The following is a 24,132-nucleotide window of genomic DNA, read 5'->3' as shown; positions in this document are numbered from 1 at the left end:
TCAGCCAGAACCGGGTCCATGAACGTGTCTGTGGAAGTGGGTGATCAAAGCTGAGTGAGGAACAACTAACAGGAGTCCAAACTTAAGTCAATCTTAAACGTATGCAAGGAAGAGACATCACATTCAGAAGGGTTATTTATCATTTATATGGTGCTTTAGATATGCACGACACTTCACAGGCAAATAAAAAGACATTGCTTGCCCCAGAGAGCTTACAAGCTAAATTAAATTGAAAGCAACCAAAATGGCAGTATATCCATAGCTGTGGCAAGAACACAAGATGTGCAAACACAATTAATGATGTTTGAGGAAGGGATCTTTTTTTGGGTTTTTTTCTTATTCTTTTTTTTGCATGTTTTCTATTTGCTCCATTTTTCATTCACTGTTTATGTCTGCTCTGGCAATGAACTATAGAATCTGACATACCCGCCTTGTGACCATTACAAGATATAATAGGCAATGTTTCTTTACAGGTATCAGGGAAACAATAATAATATAATTTATGTGCCATCTGTGAATCAAAATTAGCAGGGATGGGCAAAAATAGCCTTTACTTTTGCCAGAAAAAATGGCGTGTTACATGAAATGTGTAACCGTTAGTTGAAATTGTGTCACAAACACGTGCAAGAATAAGATTCTGCATGAACATTTATCATTTGAGAATGTGCAAATTAATCTAGCCTACAGAATAAAAACAAAAGCCAGACCTCCCCAGACAAGCTACTGATGCAACTGTAAGCAAAACTGAAGAAATTCAATGGTTAAACACCTCATTGATTTATGCTTTCTTTAGTTTTTATACCCAAAAGTAAATGTTCTGAATGTCCCAGGATAAACTCCTACTATTAAATATTTTATTCAAGTGCAAATTGTTGCCCATTAATGGGAAAGTTGTTTTAAAGATAAAAGGAGGAAGGGCAATGGTACATGATAATTGAAAGTAAGTAGCAAGAGCATGAGAAGCTGTCCTTCACACTCCTTTCCAAACACTCTGATAACAGTACAGCTGGGATCTACCGATCTTCTGCATCCGTATGTGAGTAGAGTTCACTTAATTTCTCAAACTTTGGTCCCCACTCTTTAATGTCATCATACACCATAGCCTCATCTGCTTCAGAGGAGCTCAAGGTACTGAGACCGCTAGCGACTGAGCCTTCTCCTTCAGTGCAAAACACCTGCAGAGAGTCATGGGGAACAGCCTGGGGACCGTGGTCAGCATCTCGAACAACATCTGACAAGTACTGACCAAAGGCTTTGCTTGTAAAAGGTGTTCGTACAGTCACAGATGTTCCAGTCTGCTCCTGCATGCTTGGAGATGCAGCACTAAAGAAGCTGTTCCGTTTTGTTGTTTTTACTTTCTTGTAGAGGGAATAGGCTGGGCTGGTTTGAACAGACACCTGCAGTTCTGCCATGTTGTATGCGTCCTGGAGTGAGAAACCATTCACATTACATTAACATTCTCTAGCAGTTCCAACTGTTAGTGTTTTAGTGGACAGAAAGAAGAAACATTCCTGAGGCAGTTTGTTTTGTGTGAACAATGCATGAAGGAGTGGCTTGTTCAGTTAACCACCACCTACAATAAGCGTAAGAAAGCCAAAAACCACTGAGCAGCTGAGAATGGCTGAGGAACGCCTGTGCATCCTGCACTGCTACAGTTAATCAAGTCTGATTTTCTACTAGGAGCCAAATAAGAATGATGGTAATGCCCCTGTTTTCAGACTCAGATCTGAGGAAGTTTTCATCACTAAACACACTGAGGATAACAACCAAGTTCAGAAAGAATAGTTCACAAGTAGCTATTTCAAGTTCAAATATCTAATGTGATTTCTATTACAGATTTATCCATGTGGAGTAAGTGCTAGTTTTCTTACAAGGAAATAGCATTACTATAAAGCCAAATGACTACCTATGACCAAAAAGTTTCCCTTCTCCTAATGAAGGAGCAGTTAATGCCATCTGATGGTTTTTCTGCAGATCCTGAAACAAATGTAGTACCTTAATTTCTTAACAAGTAAAGTCTGCACTGAGATCTTTGAGAAAACAAGTAGAGCATCTAGAATAACAGACAAAATGCTATCTGCAGACTCCAAGAAGAAATAGTCTATAAAGAAGTCCACATTAGGCTCAAGAAAGCCTGTGGTGTTACAGCAGTACTCAGCAGAGAAACACCGCACCTCCTGAGCCATGAAAGCAGGTATCAGCTGTTGGCTCTTTACTACTAAACTCATGCTACCAAAACGTTAAAGGTGCATGTAGGATCACTTGCTTCAAGACAAAAACTGATAGGCACTTATCTATCCACTTACAAAACATGAACCCTTTATATACAAACCCTTGCAAATAACTGATCTATCAATTGCATTAACGAAACAGCAGAAAAAAGGTTAAGGTCCTCAGCTGTAAAGGTTTTCCTTAATAATACACATTTTCATTATCATGGTGAGCTTCAGTCCCCTTTTAACAGTAATGTAACACAGCAATCCTTACTTGGTCTTGTTCCCCACCCCCTTCTTCATTGTAGTTGAGGATATTTTCTCTGATGTCCTCCAAATCATCATGATGTGCAGCTGTGCTGTGAACTCCTCTGTCCAGACCTTTGTGACGCTTCCAGAGAGCCCACAAGAAGACAGCGCTGAACAGAACTGTGTAAATGCACAGGAGCAAAAAACAGAATTCAGAACATATACAGAAGTGCTGCAGTGTGACTAAGACATCCGCCACTCCACACAAGGACTACAGAACAATCAGAAGCAGTAGGGCTGTAGATTCGCATTTCTCAACAACTGTTTGATTTCTGCACTCTTCAGTGTAGTTACAAGTGAATATGAAAGACAGAAGAAAAAGCCTTTAGAGAGTATTTCCAAACAAAACCAAGCCTGTAAAGTACAGCTTTGAAGTTAAGAGCATAAGTAACTGAAGAACTGAATGCCACAGATGGTGCTCGGAGACCTATTTACCACAGAGTTAAACATTTCAAGAGAAAACGTACAAAGGGGCAGCGCATAAGGATGAGCTGAAAGTCACAATTAGGCAGAAATGAAGCACAAGACAACAGACAGAAAAGGAAATTATTTGTACACATCGTAATAGGAAAAAAAGTCGTGTTTTGCCTTAATGCCTGTCAGTTTAAACATTTCTCACACTGATAGCTGGAAAACTTCAGTATAAGATACTGAACATAGTATAAATAGAAACCTGTGTGTTACTGTGCTACCAACTCTGTAAAAATAGATGAAAACTCGTAGTAAGACCTTAAACCATTGGTACCACTAATGAACACAGCAGGGAACTAAACCAGAATATCCTTCATAGTGCAGTTCTGTTTACACCATCTACATGAGCCCTGAACTAGGGGCACGCTGGGACCCATTCCCTGCACTGCTGTCTGCCTGTACTCTTCAAGCTGAATCAATGTGTTCAGGATGTTTTCTCCCCACTCCCATAAATGCAACACGTGTTTTTTTACACACGGTAACATTTTGGCAGCTGCTATTTAGCTGAGCTGATGTTGAGATCCTCAGGTAAGTCTTTTCATGTTCTGCACTTCTTCTGTTTGTGATACTGAACCAAGGTGAAGCCACCCCAGTTTTGCTTTACTTGCAAAATGGTTCCAAATCTGAATTTCAGAGATGCATTCAGATGTCAGAGCAGCTTTTCTAATCTACTGGAAATTTACAAACGTAACAGAATTGCATGTATCACTTTATAACACATTACCACTTCCTGGAAGGTATGTAAGAGAAAGGGCACTTGAAATCTTGACAACAGTGACTTTATTAAGATTCCTCCTAACAAAAGCTGCAGGTATGTGATAGTACCACAGTGAACCACAACAACGCACATGACTTGGTTAAAAACAACTGTTTCTGCTGTGTAACTCAGACCTGAAAGACCAGCAGGATTATCACGTACAAGTTGTCACTGATTTCTCAGTGAGGTTCAGTCAAGTCCAGGTAACAAAGCACAGTCACAACAAAACTGTGTCATGGGAAAGAAAAAATAAAATGAGTCCTTTAGCATAATGGTCTCAATGACAAGTAACTGAGATTCTAAAAGCTGTGTATGTGCAGCTCATATTTGCATGGCAAACATAGCAGGCTCGAGAAAAGAGATGTTATTTCCTGTAGCTACAGATAAATTCAAAATAGCCCTCAATAAACTTTCATACTCTTACTGCAACTTCTGAATAAGAGTTGTAAAAGCTATGAGCAAAATCCTGTGTTCTTTCTCAGGCAAACTTTCATAAAACATGAATAAGAAGGGCCAGCATGCGTGATCCTCAGCAATGAGATCCTCCTTTGTCTTTTCTTTCTGAGACCAAATATCAAAGCACAGAAATGGTTCTAAAAGCAACAAGCGGCTGAGAGTTGTGTCAAAACTGGCTAAGATGCAGGAGTGCTGCTCTTTCCAACCAAGTTCATTCCTATCACACGGTATATTTCTCCTGGACTGAAAAATGTTTAATGATCAGCAGTATTTCAAACGACATGCGTTTGGTAGCATTTCTTCCTCATTCTGTTCAATTGCACCTGCTTCCACTTACTATCTGAACATTTCCTTAGGAATGAAGTGAAAATGTGCAAAAAATAGAACAAGCAAAGATTTTCCACAGCTATCAAATGTTATTCAATTAGCAATATATTCACATGAGGATGAGAAATGAGTTTGCTGATGGAGCTGAGACCATGGCAAAGAAATGAAGGCAGAGTCAAGTTCTCTTTAGAAAACTTCAGTTCAGCATGAAGATGAGATGATGACTAGGACAAGATGGATAAATGAGATCACCAGAGGTAGTACAGTAAGTAGTTGCCATAACTACCTAAGAGTGCCAAAAAGCAAATGCAGATAGCAAACATGGAACTAAAGGTCAGGCCTGTATCCTTGTGAAAGATCGCCAATGTGATTTCACAGTTCCGTCCAGTATAGCCATCAGGGCAGTGGCATTGGAACTTGGTTGGTGATTGCGAGATGCAGGTACCATAGTTACAGGGCCTTTGTGCGCATGCAGTGGGGACACACTGTCTACCAGTGGTGTTCTCCACGATCATGTGTCCCGGAGGGCAACTGAAAAGATGAAGGCAAAACAAAACCATTAAACTCTGAGAAAAGTAGACATGAAAGAAATGATTTAATACTTAAGAAGAGTCTCTGAGGACTCCGTATATAATTGCTGGAGCTGCTGCATGAAGTTACTTGTATTAGATTAACAACAGGACTGTGGTCTTTTCTAGAGCAGTCATACAATAGCAAGCTCCACAACTTTAAGCTCTTATATACGGGACTTTCAGAACTCAGTAAGTTGCACTGCCTTCTGCAATATCACCCATCTTACAAAAACCTGAACTCAGACCCAGCTACACACAACTCTTAGCTGAGTTATGTGGTGCTTTAATTCAACTTGAAAGGCCTGTAGGGGAACAAAGGTCACAGCTTAAGTGGCATAAGTGTCAGGTACTAGCAAAAGAAAGCACATCTACGATTGCAAGGCACAAGCCTCAAGAGAAAGCCAAGCTAGAACTGCACTCCTCTCTATCTAATAGACCCTATTTCATGTTTTTGGGGGGTTTTGGAACATTCTGCACTTTCTGCTATTCTCTAAACACTTCCCAGTTAAGACAGGCAGCCAAAATCATTGCAGAATCAGTGATGATTTTTCCATCACCTAAGGGCAGCACCTAAAAGGAGGGTGTTCCCTGAGTAACCTTATGTCTATGCAGCATTCAGCTGTTCAGTGTTTCCCCATAGTTCAGCCACTCTGATGAGTGGCAGTCTTCAAGCTGCATGTTTCTCCAGCAACCACCCTCTCCTACCTGAATGTGGAGAGTGCTTTCATTTCCATTAATTACCTGCATTCATGCATCATCCACAAATCAATACAAATAAATTCCTGGTTACAAGGGTTATTCCTACAAGCCTCTGAAGAACAGCCTTCTGTGACACCTTGGGCACTTAATACTGACACCAGCTCCTTTGTGTGAATGTCCAGTGGGATCCTGTAGTTATTAAATCTGACATCCTTCATACATCCTGAGGCAAGACACAAAGAAACTGTTTTAAAGGCCATTCAGAGAATGATTTGAAGCAGCTGTAAGCTTAGGCATAATTTATGTTTAACAAAGGACCCAGGCTACTAAAGCTTAAATCTAGGACTGAGTTTATCTAAACTTTTTTATTACTCTCCTCTATTATCTAACAGAATTTGTTAAAGTTTTGATCAAGACTCCAAATGTTTTCTACAAAACCCAAGTGCTGCTGCAGATCTGTATCTGTGTTTTCAAATGAGAATTCCAAATACTGTGGCAATTTTGCGACATCTTTCAATGTGTACCGGTATACCTTGTGTTTGGATCTCAGTTACAGATGCTCAACATACAGTCAAATAGGAAGAAGTTACCATCTTCGACTGAAATCTTGCAGCTAACAGTATGTCCACATACTTCTCTGCTGTATCCTCTCCTAGTCAGAACAGTTTGTTTGTCCCTCTTGCAAAGAGTAACACAAAAAAAAATCCACTTTCTATGGGCTCTACATAAATGGGGAAAACTTCTCTAAGCTTGCCAATGCAGTATCAATAAACCTTCGTTTTCGCAGGTTCATGTTCTGAACATCATAGATCATTAATTCCTTACCTTGAAAACTCTTGTTGAGATCAAACGGGTAGGTGTTTCCTAGGACCAAGCTGCTGGGGTCAATCACAATCTCTTTGTATATTCCCGCTGCTTTCAGAATTTCTCTCTTCCCACCTCCCTCATGAAGGCGAAGAGTAAATTCATTTTCATTTCTGTCCAGTGTGATGTGATGCCACTCACCATTATCAATGTTGTAGGATGGAAGGCTTACAGAATAATCTCCATCACCCAGATTATACGAGACTGCTAAGAATCCCCGAACAACCTTGTGGATAATTAACAAAGCAGTAGGACAGAAGTCATCACCTTACAGTTTATATTGATCTGTAACTATCACATTACTTGAACTAAAATGTGTACATAGTCATCAATCTTAATTATATATTTCTTTAAATGTAGGGAACATTTACACTGCACACACTGAAATGACTGCATTACAATGTAAAGTTACTTCAGGTGCTTCTGAACTAGACAGCTTAAATACTGGCAACTCTGTATCCACAGTAGCACATAATTAATTCTGAGCAATTTTACCCCGCCTCTCTCAGGCAAACCGATGGGGTTCTTCAACAGCTTGAGAATCTGGTGCATCACTTCTACTTTGACAACTTAGCTCAAAGACAACTCATTCAGTGATATGTATAAATGGAGCAGGATGTAATTTTCAGAGGCCCATACTCCTGGTCATGGCTGAATAAGACACCAGAGCAGACAGAGCTTTTCTGTATAGCTAACTTCACTTTACCAGGCATGATATTCCTTTGAAATCTAGTGAGATTCCTAAGTGGATTGTAGGGTCAATGTCTAAACCAAAGGCTCAGATCCTTAAGTATCCATAAAAAGAACTCCAAAGGTTTTTGTCCTTAGCTTAAGCACTTGAGTTCTATTTCCAACTCTTAGATTAGTTTATCTGGGTTAAGTATAGGCTGGCATCGATTTAACTTTATGCTATTACTGTCTTGGATGACATGCTCACCTGCAGGGTTATGTGTTCATCCTTATTTCGAGACAACATGCTTGTGATGACACTGTCAGGCTGCCGTGTCCTAATCATAGCTTCAAACAGTGTCCTGCGGGCAGGCACACTGATGGGAAGCTGATAGCGAATGTGGCTTCCTGGCCCAAATGTATACTCTTTGGCAACTAAAAAGACAGGGATAAAGACCTTTAGACCATTCTGTAGTGAGGATGATTATTATTATTTTATTATTTTTATTTTCATAATAATAGTTGAAAGTAAAATAAATTATTGTAGTGCAGAGCATGGGATTCATAAGACATAACTTGGCTACATCCTTTCATCTATTTCCACAGCTTCCCAGTCACTCTCCTACTTCATCTTCCCCCATAAAGAGCTGACCTCCCTCCTGACTTAATCCTCCTAACGTTCCTCTTTACAATGCATAGGATGACAGCAGGAAAGCAGAAGCTCTGACCAAGACAAAAGAAGATACTGCAGACAAAACGCAACAACCAATTTACACAACCTATTCTATAGCTGTCTTTTTGCTGTAGACTTTGGCTCCATGAGGACTAAAGCCATTAAAGAAGGATCCTGTATCAAAAGCACAGATCCCTTAACCCAGCACAATCTATTTCAGACTTCTACAGAAACAAACCTCAGTCCAGTTGTGTAGTTCTAATTCTCAGCAATCACTACTTGCAAACATTTTAAGTCTGTATTATGTTTGTATTGTAAAATGAGCCTATTGATAATGTAACAGAGAAGCAGACCTCACCTTTATCGCATCGATAGCCATAGTAGCCAGGCAAGCAATGACAAGCAAAGGAGCCCCAGTCTCCAAGACACCTCCCATGAATACCACAGGAAGAAGAGCCCATGGCCTCGCAGCTCCCATCAGTAAGCGTGCAGCCTGGAAAGCTGTTCAGGGACTCTGCAGGAGACTGAAGGTCATATACCTTCAAAAGAAAATGTAAGTAGTATTTACACCTCATTCTTAAATAGAGTTAGCTGTACCATGTCAGTCTGTTCTTTAGTTGTGCTGTTTAAGACACAGTTTGCTTTTTGACATTGAAATTTTAACATATTTTAAGTGACGTCCAATATTTCCTAACAAACAAACAACACATCTGGCACAAACAAACCATCTGTTTGTATTACAAAACTCTTATTTCAGGGTAGCTATTCTAATTACAACAGAAAAGTCCAGAATTTTCTTCTATTCTGCACTGATGCAGAAGGATATGTGAATAGATTACTGGAAGCAGTAATTTCAGATGTAACAGAAATTTACTAAAAATTTAATATTGACATTTTCTCATTTGCTAAAGCAAGGCGTTACTCTTCTCTTACCTGGCTATCCAAGACAAAATTTCGCACACAACCAGAAAAGTGTTTGTGTAGTAGCTGTGGGTAGGAATATGGCAACGATTCTTTTACACCGCCCAGCTGAAGAACGTGGTTCCCATTCAAATACCTTTTGACATGATATGCGTAACAAAAACAAATGTGAATGTATCTTCAAAGACATTACACGGTAAGACAGACAAGCACCTATACTGTATTTCTGAGGAACACAGGCTTTCTAAAATATCAGAACCCAGTTATCTCCTTCTGTCTCTGAAATGCAGCTGACCAGTGAGCAGAAACTCTGGCCCTTTAAAGTTAAGGGTAACTTATATTTTCTTAAACATGACAAAGTCTATTGGAGTTTATCTGTGGAATACTTTATTGCAATTCAAATGTCCGTGATCAGGTCAGTAGAAGCAGTAACACCCCAGACAGAAAGTTGTCCTTCATCTTTTTTTCTCCTCCCATACTGCAGGAACAAAGACAGTTTTGCATTGATAGAGGCGAGAAACTTAGAAGTTGGCTCAATGCAGTCTTAAAGGTACAGCACCCACGTCTATGCAGTTTCTTCCCATCACTCCTCTGAGTCAAGGAAACATACCTGGCCCTTCGGGGAACAGACCCCAAGACTTCACAGTTTGTACGATCATCAGTAGACAGCCATTTGCCCACTCCTTCCATCTCTGAAACAACAGCTGTGCTGCAGCGATCCAAAGTGAATCGAACGTCCTACGGCAAAACATAGGATTACTGAATTAAGAATTACTGTAAGAATCGGGAAGCAGAATAATAGCAATTCTTCATTTTTTTTTATTTATTTTTTTAATCATAAAGCAAAAAATGTTGGTTTATCTTTGTTGTCATTGTGTGTGTGTGTGTGTGTGTGTGTTTTCGACCTTGCAATAAAAACAATAAGGCCAAAACAGAATCATCTAACAAAAAAGCATTTAATTTTTACCTCTGAGTAGTTCGACCATTGCTACAAAATCTGTAACTGCGTTTGCAAGTAAGCAATTATCTGCTTTTTGCACGTAGGTAATTGATTTCAGTGTTGCACTGATCCTCTGATCCATAAATATAGAAGATTACAACATAAGAAGATTTGAAATTGACAATGCTTCCTTCCCAAAATCCATATTACTCATAAAATCTACAAGGACGGTTAGAATAATACATAGAATTATCCAGTCTCTTTTCTCTACCATCAGATATCTGCATAGGTAAATGCCAATATTCTGAAGCAGAAAATCAAATAACTGACCTGCCCACTGGTTCTCACTTCCAGTTGATGCCATTTTTTGTCTGTGACATTCAGGTGACTTGGAAACTGCAGCATCACAGAACCTGAGCCATGGCTCATCTTCAGCACAGGAACGCCACTGGAGAGTTCTTACACAGCACAGAAAAAATAAATCATCACATCCAACTACAGGTGTCCTGTTTTGGATATTTTGGCACAGCTGCTGGATGTACTGATTTTATGGCTATTGCTAGTCGGAAGGTTCAGTATAGAAATAAACTATATTCTCCGACCACCGCTATGTAGAAATACTCATTTAATACAGCCTTTTTCTACTTTAGATTGTGCCACTTCTTTTTCAAGAGTCAAACACTACAGCTAACTCCTGATAAGCAATCCGTGGTTTTATAATGCTCTACAACAATTAGCACGTGCAGATTTTACTCCCTCCTAACTTCTCCCCAGATGTGCAAGTAATTGTAAAATAGAGCAGAAGAGATTAATGATTAATGACATCCAACATTACCTTTCAAAAATAATTAAGAAAGCACCAATTAAGCCACGCATCTTGTATATTAATTAATTCACAATAAAGAAGCAGTTTGTTACTGCTTTTAGATACGTGTCAACTTCAGGCAACGAGTGCTACTTGTGTGTGAATTTCCCTGTGATAACAATGATATGCAAGTAGGTTTATTTCTCCACACAGTTGCTGCAGTACCTATTGCAATGAAGTTTTCTGTATTCCCGGGTTCTGGATTCGATAAAGGACCGCTGTATAATAGAAGTCCATCTGGAACTGTGGTAATGAACTCTAGAGAAAGTAAGCTTTCAAAACAAGGCCTGATGGGACGAAACCATGCATAACCATTTCCATGGAAACTGTGCTTAGTCTGCTGGCAGTCTGGTCCATGAAACGAAGCAGGACAAAGACATCTGAAACGGCACAAACAAAATAAATGTCAAAATCTCCCAATGTTCAACTGTTTCTTTGGTTCTATACGCAATAAATGTAGAGCTGAAGTCACACTCTGAAGTGAAATACTGGTGTTTGCCACCTCAGGCATACAGAGGTGCTCAACAAAGTATTAAAATGCCTTAAGAATATAAAAGAATAGTTGGCCACCACACAATCTGCATGCAAGAAATATTTCTGAGACCACAATGCTGGCAACAACAAACAATTTCACTTGGTAAGCAAAATGAAACATCAAAGATTGGTTTGTCAATTTATTGCAGTACTCAGCTCACATAAAACATGTCATTTCATCAAAGGAATGCTGCTGTACGCAAGTTGACGTGGCAGAAAAAGAAATTTTCCCACATAGTGTTTTCTGAAGTCCTTACTGCTTGCTGTTTTCACTACATTCTATGCCCCATTGCTACTTAATTCCTATTGAATGAAATTGTCTTAAAAGTCAGGTGTTGATAATGCCACCATTTTTTCCCAGGGTTTCTGTTCTTGCAGTATTTCCATCGATATCAGGACTAAAACAACCGTTCTTGGGCCACTGGTAAAGACACAGTGCTGTCATTAAGTTTGCACTCCAGTACACTTGCATGTTTTCTGTTTCTCCTTCAGCTAGCATTGCACTCACCATTTTACAAGAGCTGCATCTTGTTAGCTACACTTGGCACTCCTAAAACAAAAGGAAAAAAGTAAGAAAAGGGGTGCAGTAGAAGTTTCCTCACCTGTAACCATTCAAAGTGTCGATACACATCCCACCATTGAGACAAGGGCTGCGGGCATAGGAGGAACAAGGCTGATGGACTCGGTTCCTGGCAGCACAGGTGCAGACAGCGCTGATGGTGGTTGTCACAGAGACCAAAGACATACTCCCTACATCCACCACTGTTGGGATGTTGCTAACGGAGAGGTGGTTCATACAATCACTGCCCTTGCTACAGTTTGCGCTCCTACATTCATCCACGTTAATCTGTGAGATGCTCACTTGTAAAGCTGACTGGATCTAAGGGGAAACAGAGTTCAACATGTTAACCAGTCTTTTCTTTATTCGTTGTATTATTCCCTCCTTCCTTTTGGGGGTGAAAAAAAAAAAAAAAAAAACATAACAAAAAAACAAATCAAAACAAAAAAGCAATTAAGCTATCATAAAATTAATGGAACACTTTAGTTTCCTATTAGTAACACCTCTGTCCATAAAGGCAAGCAAAAGGATTTAACAAATGCCACGAAAACTTTATAGTAGGAGTATTTCCTGAAATCTTAAATCACTGACACGGTGGATATTGCAGGTGTTAAATCAGTGCTGCATATCACCGATGCTATTGCTCAGGATGAAAGCTCTGACAACAGCGATACTCCACCTTCACAGCTGTGTGGTCTACCTCACACTTCCCACACTCTGACAGCAAACATAACTCGTGCTTAAGTTCTCAAGTTCTGCATCCACAAGGATGTAGACTGGAAAATGGCAGCATTTAGCTGCGTTCAATAGGAATGTTTGCAGACAGTGACTGGACAAGTATGCAGCAATTAGGATTCAGACCACTGATTTACACCCTAAGTTTTGTTTCATCTCAAACTGTCTCAAACAAAATGCAATCAACTCAGCACCTGCATGATTATATTTTACTCTATATTGATCTCTACTATTTCCTTTGTTTCTTATCACTAATTAAAATTAGCTTTGGAAGGCCCAAATAAAGAGGTCTTGTAATATAGTAAAAGCATTTCCACAAACAGACATTAAAAATGTGCCCAAAACTTCGTAATCTGATCGGTATTTGAGGATTTGAACACACTGAATGACATGCATTTATTGGCTAAACCTGAAAACAACAGGCCTCACTATGGATAGTTGCAGAGAGAAGAGATATATAAATGTAATGCTAACAATGTGCAATGAGATTCCTCTTTGTACACTAAATACATATTTTTTCAAGGGATAAAGTGAATGACAAATATTTTACAAATAGCTGCAAAAAGACCAGAACGAATACACAAATACTGAAGCTTTTGTTTTGTTTTACTTTGCAGTCACCTGAATTCACAGCCCTGAGAAAACTGACCTTTATAATCATTTGTCAAATACCCTCCAATATCATAACACGTATTGAAATCACATCCCCCAAAGGCAAAAAATGTACATTATGTTGACAAGATGCATCCTGTCAGGGCACTCTGTTGCCTGTTGCTCACATCAATCACCATTAGCAGGGAGTCAATAATGCACTCTTAGACACCCATGTAGTACCGTTACAGCAAAGCAGAGTGTATATAAACAATCTCAGCTCCTTTATAGGATTAGAATGGATTATTTTTACTGCTAAATAAAAACAGTTGTTGTAAAGCTACATCCCAAGGAAGTAATGCAAACATATTAATTATTTAGCAATTCAATGAATAATTCCAGCACTAATTACTTATTTTCTTTATTTATAGCTAAACATTACAAAAATCTGCAAAAATTCTTCAGATATGATCAGTTTTGTGTGAATTGTTGGTGATTAGTCTCTAGAATTATTAATTAAATATTGAAAGGTTATATATAATTAATACTAACAACTTTTTCACTACAACATGTGAAGCAATCCCTTGTTACCACTTTGATGAATTCACCTGCCATATATTATGGCACAGAATATCTCAATCTGTGCAATCTTCCACACTATTGTTGCAATAATTCTACATGTAAGTGAAAGAAACAAATGTTATGCTTTATGAATAGCACCTGTATTTCCAACTTGCTCTCTGAGTAGGTTCACACAGTCCACTGTTTAACATTATACAAGATGCAAGGCAGGTGGCAAGAAAGATACCTTTGTTTCCAAGAATCATAGAGACACTACTGTAGTGACACACATCAAAAGTGGTGTTCCTTCTTGAAGCTTCCACAATATGTACCATGTATTAAATTCAACTAGAGTGGGGCAAGATAGATTACATCTGGGTAACTCAGTTAGTGGGCGTGCAGAAGGTGGTAAGACAGGAAGAAAGTTAGGTATCACCCAGAAGGGAAAGAAAACATATTTTACACCTATTTCCCTCTCTAATAAAAATTTGAGAGAAGGCATCCCATTGTCCTTGATAGTTATCCCTTCATGAGTTAAATAAAATAATTAGTTGTCTCCATCTATCTAATCTAATCTAACTGTTCTTCATATTCCTTCCAGCATGATTGTTTCTACAGACTGCCCCATCTTTATATAGCAGAACTTCGATCAGGCCTCAACTGTAAGGTCTAACCACAAGCAGAAGATTTGGTATTTCCATCAGCATCTAGAACATTCAAAAAGCTGTCACTTTCAAGACATTCTCTGTATTACAGCACTACTTTATCCTCTAGGGATTAATCTGATTAATATCAGAGCATGAAATAATTTCTGATAGATTATACAATGAAACTGACTGGAGCAAACACAGGGAATTGTACCATGATTGGGAATGCAGGGCCACCTATCCACAACTAGAAGTTGTATTTCCTGAAACTGAGTTCACTCATTGTATTCATGGGATCATGGGGAAGGAAGACAACTTGAATTTAGCTGCTTTGTCTCAACTGAGGCAAAAACATATCTGCAGATCCTACATATTCTTCCAGTAATGTTTGTTTGAAGTTTGGAAAACATACCTTGAATGGGTGTCTTCACTCAAACACTGAGTCCATGGGACAACCCTAGAACGTACCTCATTTTTAAATGCTGCCATCTCAGCGTGCAGTTTCTCAGGTCTGTAATATGCTGAGCCATCATGAACTGCAAATCTTACATCTGCCTGTTTTCCATCAGTGTTCATCAAACCGAAGACAATGATATCACTAAACTTAACTGATAGCATTTTTGCCAGTAATTCCTTGAACACGTTGTATCTGTTTTTGCCACGTTCACCACTCTGTATAAACTCCTCTGCAGTGATATCTGAGTTTGGGATTCAAAAACAGATAAACATGAAATGGAGGTTAATCTCTTAGCTTATTTAGCAACACGGAAACATACAAAAAAGTGCATCTGCCCTATAGTTGTTTCTAAATCAAAATCATAAAATAAAACATTCATCCAATAGAGAAGCAGCTGATCTAAACTCTCAACAGACACTAAAACAAACCTGAGAGACGCACAGTGGCTGAGTTTTGTATGGCTTCATTTTCCAGCTCTTTGACATGGATTTGTACTGTAGATATAACATCAGGACAAACTCCATCAGAAACTCTGACTTTTAAGTTGTACGTTCCTTGAGGGGCATTATCAACCATCATCAACGAACCAGTTCTCTGATTTATTCTGAAAGACCTAGACATAAACCTTCAGTCAGGAAAACATAATAAACCAAAACTGAGAGCTTATATTAATGATTAATTTAATTCACAAGGCCTTAAATATTGTTACAAAGGTTACAGATCAAAACCTAGGGGAATACACAAACAACATCAACTAACAACCAGAAAGAGCTCAGCAAAGGAAAACAATTTGCAGAGCTTACACAAAGATGTTCCTTCCACTTCCAAAGCCCTAAACCTTCACTGTTCTGAATCAAAGCAAGCAGTCGATAGGAGTGGAGTTCAATATAGCCATAATGTATAGGACTACATGAAAACAGAAACTGACAGAAAATGACACACACAGTCATTCAAGTTTCTCATTAATCCATACAGAATAGGAAAAAGTCAGTATGAAATCTCTGACATAGTTTTCATGTGCCACCTCAAAGGGACAGTAATCAGTAACTACAGATATACAGATATATTCTATGAATGTTACTATGACACTGTCGCCTCCTACAATGGAAACAGTCCTAATGGCTACTGATAAATACACTAACTCCAATAAGTTAAGAGTTATGGCTTTCCAATGCAATCATGAATTGTCATCACAGAGACCATGGAATTTGCTTCCTCTTTTAATGAAATGATTATATTATGCACCTTGGAATTTGTGATTCGTATTCCACCAGCTCTAATGGTCAGTGGCAGGCAGTAAAAGCTTTGCTGATTTTTAAATTGGGTCTTACAAAATGTGTATGTTTTTTAAAAAATGAAGGATTAAAAACAAACATCACGGTGTGAGCCTGCATTCCCTACAGTACAAAAAAGAAAGAAAAGAAAATCATTTCATGCAATGAGCTCTTGGTAACTAGTTACCAGGGCTTTGTTTGTTTTTGTTCTGTTCTCGTTAAGTACATTCAAAAGCATGTTCCTTAAGACACAATAATCCCAGTTTTTGTCTACACCCTCAACATAAAGAAATACACGGTGAGTAAAATAACTACAGAAGCGTAAGCATTACTGATTTTGACACAAATACAATCCTCACTTGAACAGTTTTCCTTCAGAGAGGAATGTTTTATTGTCCCACTCATCCTGATCTGGTGCAAACACTTCCCCAAGCACTGTTGTTGACCATTTTCCTGTTGAGATAAATTATAATAAATCTGCATTTAATTTTTGCTTTTGGGCGCACTTAATATTCCACAGCATTCATTACTGTGATAATTATTTTCAGATTCCTGTTTAATTTGGTGATGGCTATGATCCAAGATTCTTAAAACACTGCATAGCCTGTCACTGATTTCTGACACTTCTGGAGGGGTGAGTATACTATGAATGTCACAGGAAGGCATGAAGGCCAAGCACAACCCAATACAATATGAGATACACAAATATAACTCTATATGAAATTCTCAGAATTTAAAAAATTAAAGTTTTTAAAAAATAATAATCACAATATCAGGAGTGAAAACCACAAACTGCCATTGCTACTCTGCTTTTTCAGCCAGCACAAACTGGAACCCAGAAAAAGAGGGAAAGCACCTTGTAGGGTACAATTGGAAGAAAAGGATGTGACCAAGAATAGGAAATGAGCAAGAAGCCACTAAGCTGTTCCAGATCTTGGCCATTTCAGGCTCCTGTGGTCTGTCACAGAAGTGGAAGATCCATTAAAAATAGAAAAACTGTTCTGAAATAATAAAATTTGCAGCCCAATACAGAACTACACCAGATAACGCTTACCTTTGTTACTGTAAACATAGACATCCTTATGGCCAGATTCATGGCAGTTGTCATTTTCATCACCAATTGTTATTGTTAAGGTGTTTGTAGAGCTCATAACTGGAATCCCACTATCTGTTATTACTATTGGCAGATGAAACACCTTCTGCTTTTCTCTGTCAAAGGACCTCAAAGCAGTTATGGTTGCAGTGTCATCTCTGTTGTCAGTAAGAGAAAAATCCAAAGAATTCCAATAGTCTGGTGGCAATGAAAATGTAAATGGCGGCCCATTTTCCTCGCTGTCTGGATCATAAGCATGAAGTAGTTTTGATGAATGATTCATATGCACTATTTCAGGGCTCAACATGTTTTCCCAAACCACTGGCATGTACGGTGCCTCAAACCTTGGTCCATTGTCGTTAACATCAAGCAAGTTAATTAAAATGGTAACACTTCCAGTTTCAGCAGGTGTCCCTTGATCTGAAGCTTGCACAATCAAACTGTATTTCTGAATGACTTCACGATCTAGTTTATTCGCCACAATCACATGACCATGCTGGTCAATGACAAATTGCCTCATAGGATCTGAATCTGACTTTATAGAATATATAATATTCCCATTCAAACCTGAATCCTTGTCTGTAGCTCTCACTGTGGTTACTGTAGTACCTACAGGCATGTTTTCAAGAATAGGGCTTGTCTGAATGAGCTGAGAATGGAAAGCTGGACTGTGGTCATTAGAGTCTTCAACTTCAATCAGGCACACAGCAGTACTAGAAAAATCAACATCTTCCACTTTAATAGTAAGATTAAACTGTCTTTCATTTGCTTTTTCAAAATCCAACTTTCTTTTCAGTCGGATAGTGGCACATTGCCATTCTTTGTCATTCTCGATATAAAACTTCTCATCTGGGTCTCCCCTGATGATACTGAATGTTAAGCGAGCATTTTCCCCACCATCTGCATCTGTTGCAGACACTTGCAGAACTTCTGAGTCAATGGCACTGTTTTCAGGAATTGCCACCTGCCACATCTCTTTTGTGAAATTAGGTACATGATCGTTGACATCTGCAATCCAGATGGTGGCAGTACCAGTTCCTGTTAGCCCTCCCCCATCTCTTGCTTCAACGGTAAGGAAGTAAATTGCAGTCCTTTCTCTGTCTAAAACTCCTCCTGCCACATGGATGGTACCGGTATTGGGATCGATATCAAACATGTCATTACCAAACTCATTTTTTACATTCTCTGTTATCCTGTAAGTCAAAACAGCATTGAGACCTACACTTGGATCATCGTGATCAACTGCACGCATCTCCATGATGAATGTACCTGCAGGAGAATTTTCAAAGACACTCCCATTGCAATCATCAGGCATGCATGTGAACGTGGGTGCGTTGTCATTTATATCCCACACATTAATAATTACATCAGCAAATCCTGTAAGTCCTTCTCCACCTTCATCAGTAGCTAATACAACAAATCTCCAAAGTGCTCTTTCTTCCCGATCCAGCATCTTGTGTGCATAAATGCTTCCTGTGTTCTCATCTATTGTGAAAATATCAGCAGCACCATGCCCGTGCAATGAGTAACTCAAAGCTCCTTCGTCCACGTTATTATCAGGATCATTTGCCATAACCTGAAAAAGTATTGAAAACAGGTACATTATAAAATGATTACATTACATCCTGTGTGCCTCTATAATTGAACAGAGTCCAGGCAAAAGCATATGACATACTATTAATAAGTACATGTTAGATGGCAATTGAGAGGTGGGACAATTAAGAGTGATAAACGTCTTTCACACTACAGTAACAACGTAGTATATTACACTACTACAATCACCTTTTATTTTTTCATATTTATAGAGGTAATTTAACTATATTATTCTGATAGCTACTTTAAAGTGTTAATTATCTGTTTTTTTAGGATAGCAAACGATCCATTCTGCTTTTCTTGCTTACTATATCTTTGTAATTATTTTTCCATAGAAGTCCGTTTCCCTTCTTCAACTGACAAAAAAATTCAGTAGAACTACAGTACATTAATATATATGTGCTGGATCATTATTCACACAATTGTACCAGAGTAACCTGTGCTCTTTCGCTGAAACGTTACAATCTCTGAAAGCACATGAAGCACGCTACCTGAAGCACAAAGACTGGTAACCCATCCAGTTCTTCAATTATACTTCCATAGTACTCATTGATAGAGAAAACTGGAGACTCGTCATTTTTATTCATGACATTGATGATGGCAACTGCATAATCTTCCCATTTCCCATCAGAAGCCAACAAGTGGATCTCATACACTTTTGTTTCTTCATAATCCAGTGGCTGGGCAATAAAAATAGCTCCCATTTCTGGTTGTATACCAAGCACTCCTCCTGTGTTTCCAGCAGTGATCTGATAACGCAACTTAGCATTTGTTCCTGGCAATTAACAATAGTGTCAGAAAACAAACCACCACAATTTCTTGAAGTACACTGAAGCATGGGATGTTGAGATGAAGCACAACTCATAACTGATGATTTTTGGTATTATACTTCAGTGACTTTTAAAATCTGCAGCTGTGCCACACTACTTACCCAGAAGTTCAGTTTCAGCTATGACAACAGGTACCAAAAAAATAACATTTCACTGTCCGCGAACAAAGTAGTTGAACTTTACTAGGACATAAAAATGTACCCATTTGTTAGCAAACAAACAAAACAAAACAACAACAAAAAAAAACACTAATAAATTTGTACTGGCACAGAAATCATAGAAATCCTTCCCCATTATCCCACATCAGTGCATTGCTTCATAAAATAGGAGTCACTTGATTTGTGACTCCATTATGAACTAACATTCACACGTGATCAGTTCACACTCAAAGAAGTTTTAAAATCTAAGACTTCTTCCTAACACCATGAAATATCTCTTGGTGCACTGAGATTAACTCATTAATATTTTAAAAACAGCTATAGGGAATTCCAATGCTTCACCTTCATCTTCATCATTAGCACTGACTGTAATGATAGTTGAGCCCACATCCTGATCTTCATCCACATTTACTTCATAGACACTTTGAGTGAAGACAGGCTTGTTATCATTCACATCAGTGATAAAAACACGCACATAGGCTGTGTCTAGAGAGACAAAAAACAAGAGATTAAAATACTCAGCTGTGCCACTTCTGTCAGCTACAATTCCTTAAACTGTCTAGCTGTACATTAAATGAAGACTAATATGTAGACAACACAGAAACAAACCCTTAGGGTTGAGGACAATATACATACCAATATTACTCAAAAGCACTTGGATATCAAATGAACTTCACATCCAATTTGCTTAAAGTGATAATATATGAATAATTGATGCCTAATATGGCAGTTGTATAGTTTTAAGTCATAACTTTTTGTCCTTAAGCCACAAAAGTCAAACTAAGTCTTTATTTTGGCACAGCTGTCAATTGAGAATAAGAATTTCTGTCTCATACTTTCTTATAATTAGTGTTGAATGAATACAGTGCTATAAGAAGCTTCTTCATGACCCAAACAAGGTTTGTATCTTATGGATGGATGCACCCCCACTAGGCAGAAAATACTCTCTGAACTCTATCTATGAATCCCTATTCCTCTCTTAGTTTCAGAGAACAAAAAACTTGCTTGACCATCACAATCATCATTTTAAAAATTCCTTTCCGAAGACAAAACAGACAAAAAAGGGAAAGGAAAATTAAATGTTAATCTTGCACTTCAGAGCAGGCAAAATCACACTTGTCACAGCTAACTGTTTCTTACCAGAATTTGGCCTCCCATGTTTTCCAGGTCGAGCTGATTCAGAGCCATCAACCGACTCAACTTCTAAAAGATAGGATCCCTTCTTCTCTCTGTCAAACACTGAGGCAGTGTATATTGAGCCTGTCTGTGAGTCCAAGCGAAAGCATGCATAGTCTCCACTATGGTCATGTAACAGAGAGTAAGTTATCTAAAGGATTAAAAACAAGCTGTTAATCTATACTTTCACTGGATAGATCACAACTAAAGAAGTACTTAAAGAGAGGAAGACCAATGGCAGAGAACTTGACTCGATTCAAGAAAACAAAGTAGAAATGCAAGTTTGAGAAATCTCTAGGTTAAAGTCAATTAATCTGAAATAAATTTGTCTTGTCTAATCGGTTCATGAGTTCACCAGTCCATGCACACAGTACTTGTGCAACAGCATTCAAACTTAGCTCAACATTCCAGGAACTAACATGTTGAGAGCTAACATGTTGTCAGCCATGTGAGAGCTGAATGTGCTCACTGCTATGGACTATGTTCTCATTTCTGTATTTATATGTTTCGATGCACAGCTTCAGCTTTCATTTTTGCTCCCCAGAGAGAAAAGTTTGCTTTCAAGGCTGTGCCAACTTTAGGTTCCTAATATCAGTAGCAAATGCCTCCCATAGCTTACTAATCACAAAAGCATTTAATAACCTTATTTTTTTCATTTATTTGTCCAACAACATTTTAGGTCTGTGTAGACCTTTCAAAACCAGAGCATCCTATAGCAAGGAGTTTTTCACCTGAACTATGTATTGTATAAAGAAATATTAGTAAGTATGAAAGAAAAAACAATAAATATACTTGCATTATTGACATGACAGGAAACACGTAATTAACTAATTTATTCCACCTTAAGTTTCTTTAGTAGCCATCCCTTTCCTAGGCTGAGGACTCCTACTCTACTTAGTCGTTGTTTAATACCAAAGCTATGTGCCTGTACATTTCATTACATAAAACACAGATCCCCATTTGCTTACCTCACCATTCTGACCAAGGTCAAGGTCGGTGGCAGAGACCTGAATGACAAATGTCCCAATACCAGCTCCCTCTGCTACTGAGGCTTCATAAATAGATGAGGTGAAGAATGGGACATTGTCATTAACATCTAAAGCATCAGAAAGAGCACATAAAGAGGAAAGCATAAAACAGAGTAAAAAAAAAAAACAAAAAACAAGCATAAGATTATGTGATCACTGAAGAACTTACACACCTGTTACATTAATATAGATCACAGTGAATGCTGCCAGAGGAACTGCAGCAACACTCTGTGCTCGAACTCTCAGCAGAAAGTTCTTTGTTGTTTCATAATCCAGTAGCTCAGCTACCAGGATTGAAGCGGAGCCATCAGTTCTGTTTGGAGTCAAGTAGAAGCGAACTGGCATGTTGGTTTCTGGAACAAGTCCCTCTTCTAGGTTGTAAGTCACACGAGGATCACCAAGGGGAGAAGTTGCTTTGATTCTCTGCACAGTTTAAAAAAAAAATTGCATAATCAACAGGTTTATAAGTACAGTAACATTTCTAAAGGATTCACCAACTCTTCCAGATCCTCAGCTCCCAACTGGAAACACTAAGTCTTGCTGTTTATCAAATCCTAACCCTACCTGACACATCTCCAGGCACAAAGAGCTGCAGCCAAAGGTTACCAGCCACTACAAGTTTGGTTCTTCAGGATATTAGCCTAAAAGCACGTATTTTGGAATTGCTTTGTAAAACTGATCTGATTACCTGCTCTGAGAAATCAAACTGAGCAAGTCGAAGTATTTTTTGTCCAATAATCTCAGGTAAGACAGTAGCATTCAGAACAGTGAAATTCATTTACCTATAGGGTTGTCCAAATGGGAAGGAAATCAAATAGCAATTACCCTCACATAAATTAAAGAAAAATTCTGGTTATTGATAGCATTTTTGAATGAAAAGGGATAGCAGATGACCAGCCACCATAATTTACAAAACCAATATTAAAGCTCACTAGTGAGGTAAACAAGCACATTCAGATACTCTAAAGTCTTACAAACAAACAAGTATGTCCCAAACTTACCAAAACTGATGCATCTCGTGTAGTATTCTCTGGAATGACAACTTCATAGCTGTCTCTTTCCCACTGTGGAGGCTGGTTTTTTGCACTCATAACAGTTACAACAAGTTCAACTTTACTGCTCCTATTGCCTCCATCTGTAGCAATAATATCTCGAATTATAGATGACCTCTGAACAGTAAAAAGGGGTTAATTACAGAAGGTTTTGATCACGGCTCAGGTGAGCTTTTTTAGCAAAGTTTTAGCAAAGAATATGTGAAGTTAAAGGCATACTTAAGAAAATCTGTGCAAAAGGAAAACATCCACAAATGGAGAGACTTCAGAATATGAAATAGGTACAAAGTTGCTAATAAAATCTATTTTCTTCATTCAATACTGTTGGTAAATACTACTATTTATCTCAATAAACCTTAGCGAATTTCAGCACACTAAGTTTAAAGCAAAAAGCCTTAGGTTTAATTTTAAAATGATATATTGACCCTTTAAAGTAAAGGGATAGCATGGCAGTAAGGAAAAAGCAATGACCTCAGTCCCTCCAATGGCATATTGAGAAGGGCACTTGAAAAGGAAAATAAACACCATACCTGAGATATGGGTTGGTTAACAAATATCCAGCCACTAGTGGGATTAATTTGTAAATAATCTGTTTCCTCATTTGCTATGGAGTATGTGATGACAGCATTTGAGCTGTAGTCATCATCATGGGCTGTAACACGGAGAAAGCTGGTCCCAACTCTTGTGTCCTCTCTTAAGAAATCTAATGTAAGGAAAGGATTTTTCAGACTAATATTTCAAACTGATCATTATTTCACTAAAGTACCATGAACACTGAACATCTTACCATGAGACATGGTGAAGTACTGAAGTAAAAATGTATAGAAGATACAATGGACCTCAATGTCAGAACCTACTTTCTAGGATTTGTATATTTTAACTAACAGAATATCAATCATTGGTGTTTTTTTATGAATACAATCCATGCCTCTGGGTGTTTATCCAAAAATAAACAGGACCTTCTGAGCAACCAGGAAGGAAAGGTAGAACAACAAACAATACGGAATGATAGATATCAAATGGGAAAACGTATGACCAAAAAAATGTATACATATATATATATAGAATTAATCAAAAAACAAAGGATTCAGTTACTGCTCAGCGGTGC

The 24,132-nt window shown here is 38.3% G+C and overlaps 1 protein-coding gene across 1 annotated transcript in view; it reads right to left on the bottom strand.

The window, feature by feature from the left end:
- Nucleotides 1–272: 272 nt before the first annotated feature.
- LOC140257248 (neural-cadherin-like) overlaps nucleotides 273–24,132 on the bottom strand; it is a 43,213-nt gene continuing 19,353 nt past the window's right edge. Inside the window, exons 11-33 of the mRNA XM_072346422.1 lie at nucleotides 23,555–23,727; nucleotides 22,974–23,141; nucleotides 22,146–22,395; nucleotides 21,913–22,040; nucleotides 20,909–21,095; nucleotides 20,111–20,254; nucleotides 19,272–19,555; nucleotides 17,149–18,763; nucleotides 16,454–16,547; nucleotides 15,249–15,433; nucleotides 14,832–15,061; nucleotides 11,873–12,150; nucleotides 10,902–11,116; nucleotides 10,202–10,329; nucleotides 9,542–9,669; nucleotides 8,944–9,067; nucleotides 8,369–8,549; nucleotides 7,606–7,772; nucleotides 6,630–6,894; nucleotides 5,847–6,027; nucleotides 4,820–5,064; nucleotides 2,488–2,642; nucleotides 273–1,424 (exon numbers count right to left, since the gene is read on the bottom strand). Of these exons, the coding sequence (XP_072202523.1) occupies nucleotides 1,014–1,424; nucleotides 2,488–2,642; nucleotides 4,820–5,064; nucleotides 5,847–6,027; nucleotides 6,630–6,894; nucleotides 7,606–7,772; nucleotides 8,369–8,549; nucleotides 8,944–9,067; nucleotides 9,542–9,669; nucleotides 10,202–10,329; nucleotides 10,902–11,116; nucleotides 11,873–12,150; nucleotides 14,832–15,061; nucleotides 15,249–15,433; nucleotides 16,454–16,547; nucleotides 17,149–18,763; nucleotides 19,272–19,555; nucleotides 20,111–20,254; nucleotides 20,909–21,095; nucleotides 21,913–22,040; nucleotides 22,146–22,395; nucleotides 22,974–23,141; nucleotides 23,555–23,727 (5,936 nt within the window). The 3' untranslated portion in view covers nucleotides 273–1,013. The remainder of the gene's footprint in view (nucleotides 1,425–2,487; nucleotides 2,643–4,819; nucleotides 5,065–5,846; nucleotides 6,028–6,629; nucleotides 6,895–7,605; nucleotides 7,773–8,368; nucleotides 8,550–8,943; nucleotides 9,068–9,541; nucleotides 9,670–10,201; nucleotides 10,330–10,901; nucleotides 11,117–11,872; nucleotides 12,151–14,831; nucleotides 15,062–15,248; nucleotides 15,434–16,453; nucleotides 16,548–17,148; nucleotides 18,764–19,271; nucleotides 19,556–20,110; nucleotides 20,255–20,908; nucleotides 21,096–21,912; nucleotides 22,041–22,145; nucleotides 22,396–22,973; nucleotides 23,142–23,554; nucleotides 23,728–24,132) is intronic.

This window comes from Excalfactoria chinensis, chromosome 11 (assembly GCF_039878825.1).
Source record: "Excalfactoria chinensis isolate bCotChi1 chromosome 11, bCotChi1.hap2, whole genome shotgun sequence".
NCBI lineage: Eukaryota > Metazoa > Chordata > Aves > Galliformes > Phasianidae > Excalfactoria > Excalfactoria chinensis.
The sequence above is the reverse complement of the archived record's forward strand: the minus strand, read 5'-3'. Positions and strand labels throughout refer to the sequence as shown.